This window comes from Copidosoma floridanum, unplaced genomic scaffold (genome assembly GCF_036245765.1).
Source record: "Copidosoma floridanum isolate Cflo_tuat_1 unplaced genomic scaffold, Cflo_Japanese_pri ptg000027l, whole genome shotgun sequence".
NCBI lineage: Eukaryota > Metazoa > Arthropoda > Insecta > Hymenoptera > Encyrtidae > Copidosoma > Copidosoma floridanum.
This window is the reverse complement of record NW_028321904.1, coordinates 9,077,980-9,091,498: the sequence shown is the minus strand read 5'-3', so window position 1 is coordinate 9,091,498 and position 13,519 is coordinate 9,077,980. Positions and strand designations below refer to the sequence as shown.

Genomic DNA, 13,519 nt, shown 5'->3' with positions numbered 1-13,519 from the left:
TATTTTTCCCTCAAGTGACCATATAAATCGCGAGTCACGTGACCTTTTGGAATCCCAATAGCCTATTGTTATGGCAAGTATGAATATATAGTACAAAATCTAAATCAGTTGTGGATGAAGTACTTCACTATGTGTTAGGACTTGCGGTTCTGTTATTCATTTTGCTCACTCAAGTGCATAAAATATTACCTCACTTTATTTGTTTAATAAAATGCTCTGCACTGAGTCGTTTCTTCTACTAATGTTCTTAACTAAGCCGTCAATAGTGCCGCATGAAACACCTAAGCCTACTTCTGCACAATATGTCTAGAAACCTTCTGAGGACGAAACTTATAATAAAGTTGATAAGACATTAGAAACAAGGTAGCAGGGCTAATCATTTTAACACCTGGAGATTCCTCAGCAAATTTAATTGATTATGGATACAGTTTTTACTCGACTTGATTTAAATGTATCTAGTTAGTTTTAAGTTCCGTTGACGACCAACCAGTACTTACTTCAAAAAATTGTGCATAGAAAGAAATTATTCATACTCAATGTTTTAAAAAAAAATATTCTCTATCATATAAACAGATAGTTTAAATATGTATTATGAATAAAACTAGCGTAAAAAAAATATGCATGGTACTTGAAAAGCTTCTTCAAATTCATCAATTAAATTTCCATTGCCATTTGTCGACGTTGTCATTGTAAAAACTCAAATTAAACACAGCAGCCTTCGATTATCTGGATAAAAAGTTTACAACACAATCAAGATTTACTCTGGATCTAAAGCACACAAAGCCAAAATCGAAATAGACCAAGAACTGAGGCCCGAGGACGGTCAAAATTTTAACCAGCCGCCACTCGCACCAAAATTGAGGAATTAGATGATTCGTGTAGATCCGAAATATTTCGGTCATATTCCATTCTGGTAAAGAGTTATGTAGTAATTATAGTAGCGCCGTATAGTCTTTTGTATTTACAAGCCGCAACTTACAACAATGAATAGTGAAGCTATTCACATAGACATTTTTTTGCTTATTTCATTGTGAACGTTCATATTCAAAAGGGGATTCCACTGTTCCGCTAAACTCAAAGTGGGTAAACAAACTGAACAGACCTATATCTGTTTTCCATCAGGCAACCATAGAGATATTATAGAGTAGGCAAGCCTGTAAGAGTGAACGTTACCAAGATAAAAAGAGATGCAACATTGAGCTACCTGTCTCTCTCTCTATATGTTTGCTGCTGATTGGCTGCAGATGTTCAACATACATAGATATATAATCAGTACAGCTGGGACTAGGGGCGGTAGGAGAAATGAGTAAATATAATATAGAAAATAAGTATTATAATATGTAATATATATCTTGAAGCAAACGTACCAATGCATTTTCATGCATTCGTTCTGAGGAAATCTGTGAAACATTTGATCATAAGTAACAATATTACAAGTTTTGATTCAGGTACACGATGCACTGCTCACAGAACGCGGTTAGTCAGCTATATGCGATATAGTTTTTTTTTTTTTTTATATATTATAGTGTACTGACCTACTATGGGTATGTACACTTTTCTTTCCTTTATTAATTGAATCGTTTTTGCATTGTCTTTATACATATCGTTACATCACATCATTATAAACATTTCTCTTATACTTGTAAACAACCGTTACAGTGCGCTTGTGTATATCTATATATGTTGAACATCTGCAGCCAATCAGCAGCGACCACAGAGAGAGATAGACAGGTGGCTCCATGTTGCATCTCTTTTTACCGCGTTAACGCTTCCACTTACAGAAGATATGGTGGCTTGACTACTCTATCTATAATATCTCTATGCAGGCAACAAAGCCTATTGTGCCATTGTGGTCGCAACTACGTTGACTGACAAAGAACACAGTATAGGTCTGTTTAGTCTGTTCACTCAATTTGAGTTTAGCGGAACAGTGGAACCCCTTTTCAATATGAACGCTCACAATGAAATAAGCAAAAAATGTCTATGTGAATAGCTCCAGTAAATAAAAAGTTGATACATGAAAGTGCCATTTGCGGCAAGACTAAAATTCAACTTGTACCCAAAAATCGACCTCCAAAAATATACATATCGTATACTTATCAATAATGTTATCTACAATGCCTCATCTATTACCTTAGAAGAGTATTACTGCTAAGATCGGATACGTAGTTTATTTTTTTTTAACGTCGATTTTTGCTTTGGTATAAGATGTATTCTTGTTTTGCCGCAAACGACTATAGAGATAATACAATAGAGAAAGCAAACTGTATATTCTTCTGTAAGTGGAAGTGTACGGTTAATAGACAGAGGAAGACGACTGTTTTGGTCTTGCATCTCTCTCTGTTCTCTGCGTTGATTGGTTGCTGCTTAACAGCGTATATAGTAGTAGTTATAGTAAATAGTATAAGAGCAGTAGGTATATGAATCATAGAGATAATCTCATATTGTATTATATTTATCTCTATGATATATATTGAATAAGAGGCAAAAGAGGGCTTTTAAAATAGCCAATCAGGATGAGAGCAGAGAGAGAGATGCAAGACCAACACGATCTTCTTTCTCTGTCTACCATGTGTATGCGGTCACGTCTTGTTCGCTTCTTCTATTATATTATCTCTATGCAAACGACACGTATAACTTTTTAGTTTTACCTCTTGACCTAAGTTACGGCTGGTTTATGAAAAAACTATATGGCACATCTTAAATACAAAAAAAAACTCTTCACCATAATAAGATATGATAAAAATATTTCAAATCTCTACGAATCATGAGGGTCATAAAGGTCCTCAATGCTGGTGGAAGTAGCGGGTGGTTAAAATTTTAACCACCCTTTGGTCTCAGTCTCAGCTCTTGGTCTAAAAAAGGCCTTTGCACTTTCAACCCATAAATGCAATAAGAACGAAGAATTAAGAAAGTAACCATAGACATATAAGAAAAATAGACTGCTCCTTTTTATGTACGGCACTGAAGACTGAAGCACAAGCAGGAAGCACAACTTCGAACGTGGATATCTGTCTCTCTCGCGCATTGCCAAAGGTGGGGATGTGCAAGAGAGATGGATAGCCATGATCGACGTTGTGTCTCCTTTTACTTGTGCTTCAGCGACGTACATAATAACGAGCAGTCTATTTTTCTTATGTCTATAGAAGCAACGAAAATAAAGCAGGTTATAAGCATAAAGATATTATAGATAGAGCAGGGAAGCCACTGATTCTTTTGTATGTAAAGGCGTAAACACGATAAGAAGAGATGCAACATCGAGCTACCCAAGATATTTTTTTTATGTCCCTGATCATACGGTGATAAGTGTTTATGTCATTAATTCTTTTTTTTTATCAATAATAAAGGGGCCATTAAACACTCCAGTCATCAAAGGGTTACTCCAGGCTGAAGCCCAAGTAGAAAGAGTCACAACATCGAACGTGTATATCTGTCTGTCTTGCACGTTGCTAACGGTGGGGAGGTTGCATCAGCTAGACTTTTAGTTTATACTGACCCCCACAGTTGGCAACGAGCGATAGAGACAAATATACACGTTTAATGTTGTCTCTTTCTACTTGTGCTTCAGCCTGAAAACGAGCAGTCTATTTATTATATGGCTATGATTTAGACCAAGAGCTAAGGCCTGAGGCTGAGGGCTGAGGGCTGAGGGTGGTCAAAATTTCAATCAGCCGCCACTCGCACCAAAATTGAGGGATCTTATGATTCGTAAGAGTCTGAAATATTTTGGTCATATTTTATTCTGGTGAAGAGTTATGTGGCAATTATAGTAGTGCTATATGTTTTCTTTTTCATTTACCAGCCGCAACTTACACTAATGGATAGAAAATAAAAAATTGTTACTTGGAAGTGCCATTTACGGAAAAATTAAAATGCATCTTATAACCGAAAATTGACCTTTAAAAAAGCACACCCCCTACCCGATCTTATCTATAGTACTTATCTAAAATAATTATTAATAGATAAGGCATTGTAAATAACATTATAGATAAAAATACAATATCCATGTTTTTGGAGGTCGATTTTCGGGTACAAGATGCATTGTAATCTTGCCGCAAATGGTCTCCTACAAGCAACAACTTCTTATTTTCTATCATTAGCATAAGTTGCGGCAGGTTAATAAAAAAAAAATCATATGGCACTACTATAATTATCACGTTACTCCTTACCAGAATGAGATTAACCGAAATATTTTGGATCTCTACAAATCATAAGGTCTCTCAAGTCTCAACTCTCAATTCTGGTTAATGTGGCGGCTACTTAAAATTTTGATTACCCTTTCTATACAGACTTAGGCCGCAGTCACATGGAGTGCAACAGAGCGAGCAGGATATCAATTTCTCCATAAGCGGCTGTGTTAAGTCTATTGCGCCGCGCAATAGGGCCATATCCTGCAGCGCAATAGACTTAACACAGCCGCTTATGGAGAAAGCCATTCCTATCGTGCTCGCTCTATTGCGCTTCATGTGACTGCAGCCTTAGACAACGGGGCAGAAATTTGGCGCACCTCTCGCTCCCGATGTCAAAGGGACAAAGAAACAGTTATTTAATCCACGAAGCAAACATCAGAGGCGAAACCGCGAAACGGCAAGACTTGAACAGCTCATAAAATACAGATTACCTACTGCAAGTAAAGCCAAAATTAATCCGTAATTTCTTGAACACATTTTAAAAAATTTCGGTCATGAGAATAGCCGTGGTAAAACAAGTCAATGTTAATAATAAAAAAAAAAAGTTAAAATCACAAGCATCTGACATACAGCAATTGCTGAAGGAAACGAGAATGTAACATGAGGTTTCTTGGTTTATTTTTATATGTATTTTATGTGTGTTGTCCAATACCAACCAAGTTGCAGGGTACCAACATCTGAAGTAAAGAGATCTTCAATTTTTTTAACTTGTATCACAAACGGCGTTGAAAGTATCCAGTCAGTTTACTTTGTCAAAAGTGACAGATTTGTAGCTGTTGGGTAGAGTCAGTTATATGTACAGACTTATAGAACTATTCTGTAAATTATGTGCTGTAGTAATTAAGTTGTCAAAATTATATGTACCATTTTATTTTTATCAGGGCAGCATTAATCAGCATAATTTATTACAGTATTCAACAGTTTCAATAAGGGGTTGTAAAATATGAATTTGGTTCAATATTTTGCACCACCATATGATTCCTTCGAATTACCAAAAACCGATCTTTTTCTACTATTCTATTTCTTGCAGTTGTGAGAAGCAAAACTTATTAAGTGACTGACTGGACCACACGCGAGAAACTCGAAAAGTTAAGAGCGAATTTTAATCTTTAATAAATATTCGTTCAAAACATTTGAGGACTTTTTTACACTAGATTTCTTGTTAAAAGGAACGCTATTTCTGATACCTATTATCATTTATGAAGACAGACAGTATTGTCACATATTGTCATATTCATGTACTCTGAAAAATTATTGAAAAACTTTTTTTTTAATTTACAACATAAAACTTTTGCCACACGCTCTAAACTCTATTTTCAAGTTTTAACACGTGTGACTTGCTTACTTAGTCTGTAAAATTCAGCACCAGTATCTTCAGCATTTACTTATTTATTCAGCAATTTAGCAAAAAATTGAAAGAAACGTCTCAGACCACATTGAAAGGGACCATATAGTCTAATAGAATTATAAAAGTGGCTGGACAAAATTCCTTCCAGGTGACGACATGTATTTTCGAGTGTCGATTTGGATAACAAACGTCTCTATGATGTACCTCCAATTTTAAAAGGTCGGATAATTTTTGTTTTGTTTTACGTTTTGATGCAAAAAAAGATGTATCTGAAGTTTCTAACGTTGGAATCCAACGAAAATTTGGAGTTATTTTATTTGGTTTCCCAACTAAAATAACTAACAAAAATACATTGTACGAACATAATATGATATGACATATTATAATATGGTAATTGATGATATAAACTCCCAAAAAAAATTTTTAAAGAACAAAAAATGATATATATATATATACATATATATATATATATATATATATATATATATATATATATACATACATGCATATCACATATAACACGTTAAACTAAAGGTGCATGCAGAGATATTCAAATACATCTACGGATTCGCTTATTATATTGGGATAATATTTTCATCATTAGCTGTGTACTCCAGTACAACTATACTTTAGTTAAAAGCAACAACAAAGATAACTCAATTACTTGCAAGGCATTTTACACATGGAAGATATTTTGAATAGCACTTTTTTGGCGATAGTTTTCCATTCGCCAGTGCTAAAATTACAAAAAAAATCTTATACTCTCTACTCTCTAATACAACTGAACTGTAGGTATGAAAGCCCGCAATCATAACTTCTATTACCCAGAACGGAATTCGAGAGATTTATTCGTCAGCAATGACATTTTACTCATTCGTCTGTTAAAAAGCTTGTTTTAAAAAACGCTCTTGCATGATTCTAAACAATTTAAAAATGGTATACTTATCAATTCAAGTATTAATTTTTTTGTGCGCTGTTAAATTTTATTTAAAAAAGTTTTTACGAAGAATGAATTTGGGTATGGTTCTATCCTGCACAATCTATTATGCGCCGTTGGACTGCTCGCTAATAAATGAATTTTACAATTCATATCTCTGCAGTTCATGAGTCGAGTTCTTACATTATTCAAAATTAACTACAGCTTATAAAACCAGGTATAACGTAATATTAGGTTTAATTTATGATTTCTCGTTTAGGGTGGAACGTGGAACTAGCCCGCAGAACGTCACAGCGGAACCATTTAAGTACTTAAAAGTGAGAGAGAGGTCTGTAGTCGGCGAAACGTCACAGACCTTTCTCAGATATCTCTCAGATACAAAATTATAATAAAGTATGTGGAACTGCAATTGTAACCCTTATTTGTATTAATCATTAATTTCTTTATTTTAGTAACACGATTTTTTGGATGTTTAGCAATACTACAACTTTCTCTCTGCGTTTAACAGGCTTGAGACCGTTGTACTTTTTAATATGGCCGCATGAATGGTTTTTTCGCTTCAGTATTTTTTTTTTTTTTGTAAAGTAGTTATTGGCAGTATTGCACAAATAATTTTATTTTGCACCAGACTATCGTATCAGTATTATTTTGACATGCAGTATTTAATTTCGTAGTGTCTTAAATATTTTTTAGCTATAATTGTTTGAGTAACCAAGTTTGTATTAATATCTTGATAATAATAACGCAAGCGGCTATCAGCCGGTGACCCGGAGCGCTTACTGTTCGCACTAATGAATAAAAAATTCTTAAATAATAAAACAAGCGACTATCACGCGATGACCCGGGGGCGCTGACTGGCTACTCTAATAAATAAGAGAATCTTGAATAATATACAGCAAGCGCCCATCACCTGATGACCGCGGTGCTTACTGGCCACTCTAATGATTAATAAGATTCTAAATAATAAAGCGAGCGCCTATCACCCGATAAGCTGGGTCGCTTAAAAGACCGTTTTTCAGTATGTATAAAATAGCTAAATGCCTATTAAAGTGGTTCTTTCATAACTCCCGAGTCAAAGGTGCGACTGTTAAGTTAATATTTATTAATGCTGCTTAAATTTTAAACAATTATTTGTTAATACTGTCTGTTAAGGCAAATTAAGTACTGATTCAAAATTTAAAATCATAATGTACGGTACAAAAGTTCGTAGGAATTCGCGCTTAACCTCAAAATACCAGCAGTAGATAGGCTTACCTATGCTTACAATATAGGTTGTGTTTCTTTTAATATCTTTCGATTAAGTCCGTGACCACATATATTTCGAGATAGTAGTATATTTGGAATTGCATAAGCCTTATTGTGTCAGTTTTTTACTTAATTACGTTCAGTAAATAAATAACTAGGGTACAACTTTCAGTAAAAAAATGCTTAGTTGCCATAAGAACACATGTTTAGGATTTAATTTTTATTTATCATTTTCTTCTGTTTATATTCGTCAGCCTACTCTTAAATTTTGAGAGGTAGGGTATTGTAACTCAATAAATGATTCCTCAAGATTTCATGACATTCTGTTCATAATTGTCATGAAAAAACCACCTTAAAAATATATAGAAATGATAATTTTTGTTCAGTAGGCGATACTCAACTAGTTGGTTTGCGACCAGAAGTATCACAATCGGTCAGTATTTATAGTTAATAATTTCAATATGGCACCGAAAAAGTAAAAAATTGGGTTTTTATTTTATTTTATGATTAATCACCTTACAGTCTTAAAACTTGACGTGGATACAAATTTTATCGCCATATATCCACTGTAATTTAAAAAAAAATATTCCGAATTGTTGGAATAATGCATTCGTTTATTAATAAAAACGTCTAGTTTATATATCTGTTACCGGCTTAATTTTCGGATAAAAAATCGCGTTTTACACAGTGTAAAAAAAATCCTTTTACAGGTATCTCTTTTTTTTCGATGTAGAACCTGTTAAAAAAGTTTCAGTTATATCAAAAATATGTTGCTCAATTTTTGTTCAAATCTGTTCGGTTTGTAAAAAAACGTCCCATACATGGGAATAAAATTGAAATTCAATGTTTTACTGACGGTTATGACATATATATATATATATATATATATATATATATTTGTTCATGATGTAACTTCAAAAATTCGGTTTAATTTTGATTCAAGAACAAGTTCTTCTAATATTTTACTACAATTCACAGGACCTTTAGATCCAGGGCATTACGATATTAAAGTTCGACAATAATATGCAAGACGATAAGAATAGGCTAACACACAATTTTTGCCCCATGTAGAAGTGAAAAATAATAATTATAGTACACATACCCTTCAACTAAAGTTACAACTGTAAAAAAATAAAATCAATAAATAACAATGTTAATACAATACATCATAATTTAACTGAAAATGTAACAAAAAGAGATCCATTAAGGAACAGCTCAATAAAATAAACAATACTGTTAAAGTGTGCACGGTTCAAGACATAAATAGTTTATTTCGTTTTTTTTTTTTTTTTTTTTTTTTTTTGGTAATCAAAATTTGCATATAAATGTCAGAAAAGTAAATGTAGAAAATGTTAATATTTGGAAAAATTATGAAAAATTCATGAAAAAAAAGTAACTATTACGTTAATATTTGCAATCGTACTGTGTATCACAATGTAATGTCAACATCTAATTTTTTAGACAGTGAAATAGAAATCAAAAGTTTTTCAGGCTTACGTGATTATTTTACTAAAGTTTGTAATAAAAAAAACTGATACTTTTTCTGATTTTGGTAATGAGACTAGCCAGTTTCTATTAATTTTATCATTTTTTGAAAATCAAACATTTGACCATTATGATATTATCGATAAAAAAATGAGACCATCAATAAATTAACTTTGAAAAAAGTGAACAAAAAATACATTTAAGAAAAAAAATTTAAACGAAAATGCGAATGATGAATTACAAATCAAAAAATTTTTTAAAAATATCTATGATATCGGTGTAAATCATAACACAATTAAGAATACAAAAAACGAAATGTGTTTTTTTGGAGAAATGACAATAATATGCTCTCATTGCTTCGCTTTGATTTGAAAAGAACAAAGATATAAATTTAATTGTTGTAAAAATGGAATAATAATTTTACCACAATAAAATAAATATAACAAAAAATTAAAACAGTTGTTACTACACTACTTTAATTTTAGACATTTGATACGATATCATAACAACAGTTTTCGTTTCGCTACCTTTAACACAAACGTTTTTCATGAAAGAAAAAAAGGTTATACATAATTTAAAAATACAAGGACAAGTTTTTTACATTACATCAAATGCGCTACAATTTAATAATAAATAAGTGACGTGAAGCTAAATTTATATTTACGATAATGATACTGCTGTAAAAAAAAATTGGACAAAAATTCGATTTTGATAGAAAAACTTCTAGAAACTTTGAATGAAATTTTCTGCGAAAACTCTTATGCCAAAAATTACAAACATTTATATCAACTTTTTAACATAAACAAAGTTCCAAATTATAAATTATACTTTATCAAAAAGACCAATAAATTACAACACCGCTACAATTAACCAATCTCTTCTGAATGTGGAGCAATTATCGTATCGAAATCCGGTATTCCAGAACCATTGGACCTATGTGTTTATCAAAATGATTTACCCAATCATGTACCAACATACACATATCTTAACAAATTATCGCAACACGTTGATGCTATGGTATTTCCTATATTGGTTTGTTAGGATATATCAGTGCCCTCCGGTGAATTTGGAAATTCAAAGTGATCAGTCATCCGTTGGGGGCGAAATGTGAGAAAATAAATAAATACTAGTAAAGTGTATTTAAATTTTCTTGCGTTGATTTATTAATGCGCAACGTTTCGCTGACAATATGCGTCAGCCTCATCAGGCTACAAAATTAAAATTAAAAACACACAATGAGTGATTTGGAAGGCTCAAACACAAAAGTACAAAAAATTTTTATGTAAATTGTTACCGCAGGTACGCGAGAATTCGTAAGTTTGGTTGACTTACTCGTCACCTGTCGTGCTATCGACTGACAATAAATTACAACAACAAGCCAGTGCTTAAATAGGCGGAGCCGCAAAGATAGACGGTAAAGGGCGATGAACTCGATCGGGACATTTAAACTTTCGTAGTAAAGGAAGGTATGCTCTATTAAAGGAAAGCACATCCTCCTTTCTATTGATGTTGTGTTTGTCGAATTTTATATAAAGCATTTCGGAAATAATTTTTTTTTTGTAATTGGATTCTTTGTCAACTATTTTAAAGTTATCCCAATCGAATTCATGGTCAAAATTGATTTGGTGTGCACAAACAACGGAATCAGAGTTTTTAGTTTTCAAATGTTCACTAATGCGGACCTTCGCCGCTCGCTTTGTTTCACCCACATATGACGCAGGACAATTTTTACAATAAAACTTATATACTACATTTGTCTGTTTATGTTTATTCGTTGTATCTTTTCCTAAGCGGACGATATGCTGCAGTTTATTGTTAATAAGAGGGTAAGTGTGAATATTGTAGGGTTTTAACATGGTTAAAATTTTTTCAAAATTATTGTCGATTTATGGTATGCCAATTTTGCAGAGAGGGTAGGTGTTTGCAGTGCTTCTGATATGATTACTGTATTTGTGTTTTTTTAATCTGACCTTTATGTTTTTATTAATAAAGTTAAAAGGGTAATTGTTTTTTATCAACAGGTTTTTCACCCTAGCAATATTCACACCGTTAAAACGTGTACCGACAAGTAAGATCGCCCTATCAACCAAATAAAAAACAATATTTCTCTTATAGCTAACTGGATGACCAGAAAAATAATTTATGATTCGTCCGGAAGAAGTAGGTTTTTGAAACCAGTCAAAATTAAAATAATTAGAATTTCTTATTATCGTCAAGTCTAAAAAGTTGAGTTTCTTGTCAATCTCCATTTCATATGTAAATTGTAGTTTGGGATGATATGAATTAAAAATGTGTAAAATTTGGTCAATATGGTCAACATTAATAAAAAGTAATACATCGAACGTAGTAACGAAAATAAAAAGATAGAATAATGTTATAGTTATTTTTTAAGATGGAGAGACAATCATTTTCCAGGTCATCCATTACAAGATCAGCAAACAAAGGTGAAATAGGAGTACCCATTGGCGTGCCGAAAATTTGTTGATAAAAAATGTTGTCAAAAGTAAAAAAAGTATTATTGAAAAAATATTCTGTACATTGTTGAAATTCATCAACCGAGATTCGACATTTGTTCATTATGGTCACAATACGTCGATCGATGCTCCGTAGTACCAACTCTAGAGGAATATTAGTAAATAGGGAGCTGACAACTAAAGATATTAGTCTATAATTAGTAGTGGGTTTTATATTTTTTAGTTTGTTTTTTAATTCAAAGCTATTATTAATGTGTGATATTGGAACGTTGACTGACTTCTTGAGTTCATCGTAAATTACTTTTGCTAGAAAATATGTAGGGCTATTGATAAGAGAGACAATAGGACGTAAAGGGGCATCGACCTTATGAACTTTCGGCAAGCCATAACATTTACCTAGAGTTGTGTCTGTGAGCGACAAAGCGTTGGGATGGCATGTTCTAGAAAGGAAGCCGTTAGAGTTGAGATTCTTTAAAATGTTAAAGGTTCTCTTTTGTAGAGAGTTTAATGGGTTTTTTGAAATAATTTGATACGTTGATTTATCAGACAGTAAATAATGCATTCTTTCCGTTTAGTCACTTTTTTTTAAAACAAACCGTAACGTTGCCTTTGTCAGCAAAGGTAAAAAATATATCGGGATTTTTGTTTAGAAAATTTTTTGTTGATTTAAAATTTTTTGCATACTGGCGGTCCTTTCTAGAAATAGCTGGATTTGTTTACAAGCATTTACTAAATATTGAGATACTTTGTCACGGATTTCGGTCTTCACTCGATCGTTCGTATCGGGGTGTGAGAGACAAACTTCTAGGTTTTTGATAATACATAAAAAATCGCGATCTCCAAAAGTTGATGGGAGATTGAAATTCGGTCCAAGAGATGCAATTTTGGCGACATCTTTAGGAATGGCTATATTCGTTAAATTGTGTATTGAATCATTGTTACTGGTTGTGGTGTTTGTTTTCAGTAAGATTTTTAAAAATTTTTTATGTAACGTATGATTAGATCTTCTGTAGACGGTACTTTGTTTGATGTTGACAAATTTATAATGTCGTTCACGAATATTGTAGTCAAATTTTAATGACGCAAAGTGATCTTTTAAACGGGAAATTGAGTTTTAACCTTGTAAAAATTGTAATATGTAAAAAACTTGTCCTTGTATTTTTAAATTATGTATAACCTTTTTTTCTTTCATGAAAAACGTTTGAGTTAAAGGTAGCGAAACGAAGCTGTTGTTATGATATCGTATCAAATGTCTAAAATTAAAGTAGTGTAGTAACAACTCTTTTTTAATTTTTCGTTATATTTATTTTATTGCGGTAAAATTATTATTCCATTTTTACAATAATTAAATTTATATCTTTCTTCTTTTCAAAACATAGCGAAGCAATGAGAACATATTATTGTCATTACTCCAAATAAACACATTTCGTTTTTTATATTCTTAATTGTGTTATGATTTATACCGATATCAAAGATATTTAAAAAAAATTTTTTGATTTGTAATTCATCATTCGCATTTTCGTTAACATTTTTTTTTCAAATGCATTTTTTGTTCATTTTTTTCAAAGTTAATTTTTTGATGGTCTCATTTTTTTATTGATAATATCATAATGGTCAAATGTTTGATTTTCAGAATATGATAAAATTAATAGAAACTGGCTAGTCTCATTACCAAAATCAGAAAAAGTATCAGTTTTTTTCATTATAAACTTTAATAAAATAATCACGTAGGCCTGAAAAACTTTTGATTTCTATTTTACTGTCTAAAAAATTAGATGTTGACATTACATTGTGATACACAGTACGATTGCAAATATTAACGTGATAGTTACTTTTTTTT

General features: G+C 32.1%; 2 protein-coding genes across 4 annotated transcripts in view; one reads left to right on the top strand and one right to left on the bottom strand.

Moving 5' to 3' along the window:
- Positions 1–908, bottom strand: part of MED28 (mediator complex subunit 28) — a 232,066-nt gene extending 231,158 nt beyond the window's left edge. For 2 of the 3 annotated variants that reach the window (XM_089595687.1, XM_014358097.2), the window contains exon 1: positions 629–908. In XM_089595687.1, coding sequence (XP_089451813.1) covers positions 629–688 — 60 coding nt within the window. In that variant the 5' untranslated portion in view covers positions 689–908. The remainder of the gene's footprint in view (positions 1–628) is intronic. The other variant, XM_089595688.1, reaches the window with a different exon arrangement.
- A 3,564-nt stretch (positions 909–4,472) lies between these two features.
- Vps50 (vacuolar protein sorting 50) overlaps positions 4,473–13,519 on the top strand; it is a 403,619-nt gene continuing 394,572 nt past the window's right edge. Inside the window, exon 1 of the mRNA XM_089595740.1 lies at positions 4,473–4,795. The gene's annotated coding sequence lies outside the window, so the exon portion shown is untranslated. The remainder of the gene's footprint in view (positions 4,796–13,519) is intronic.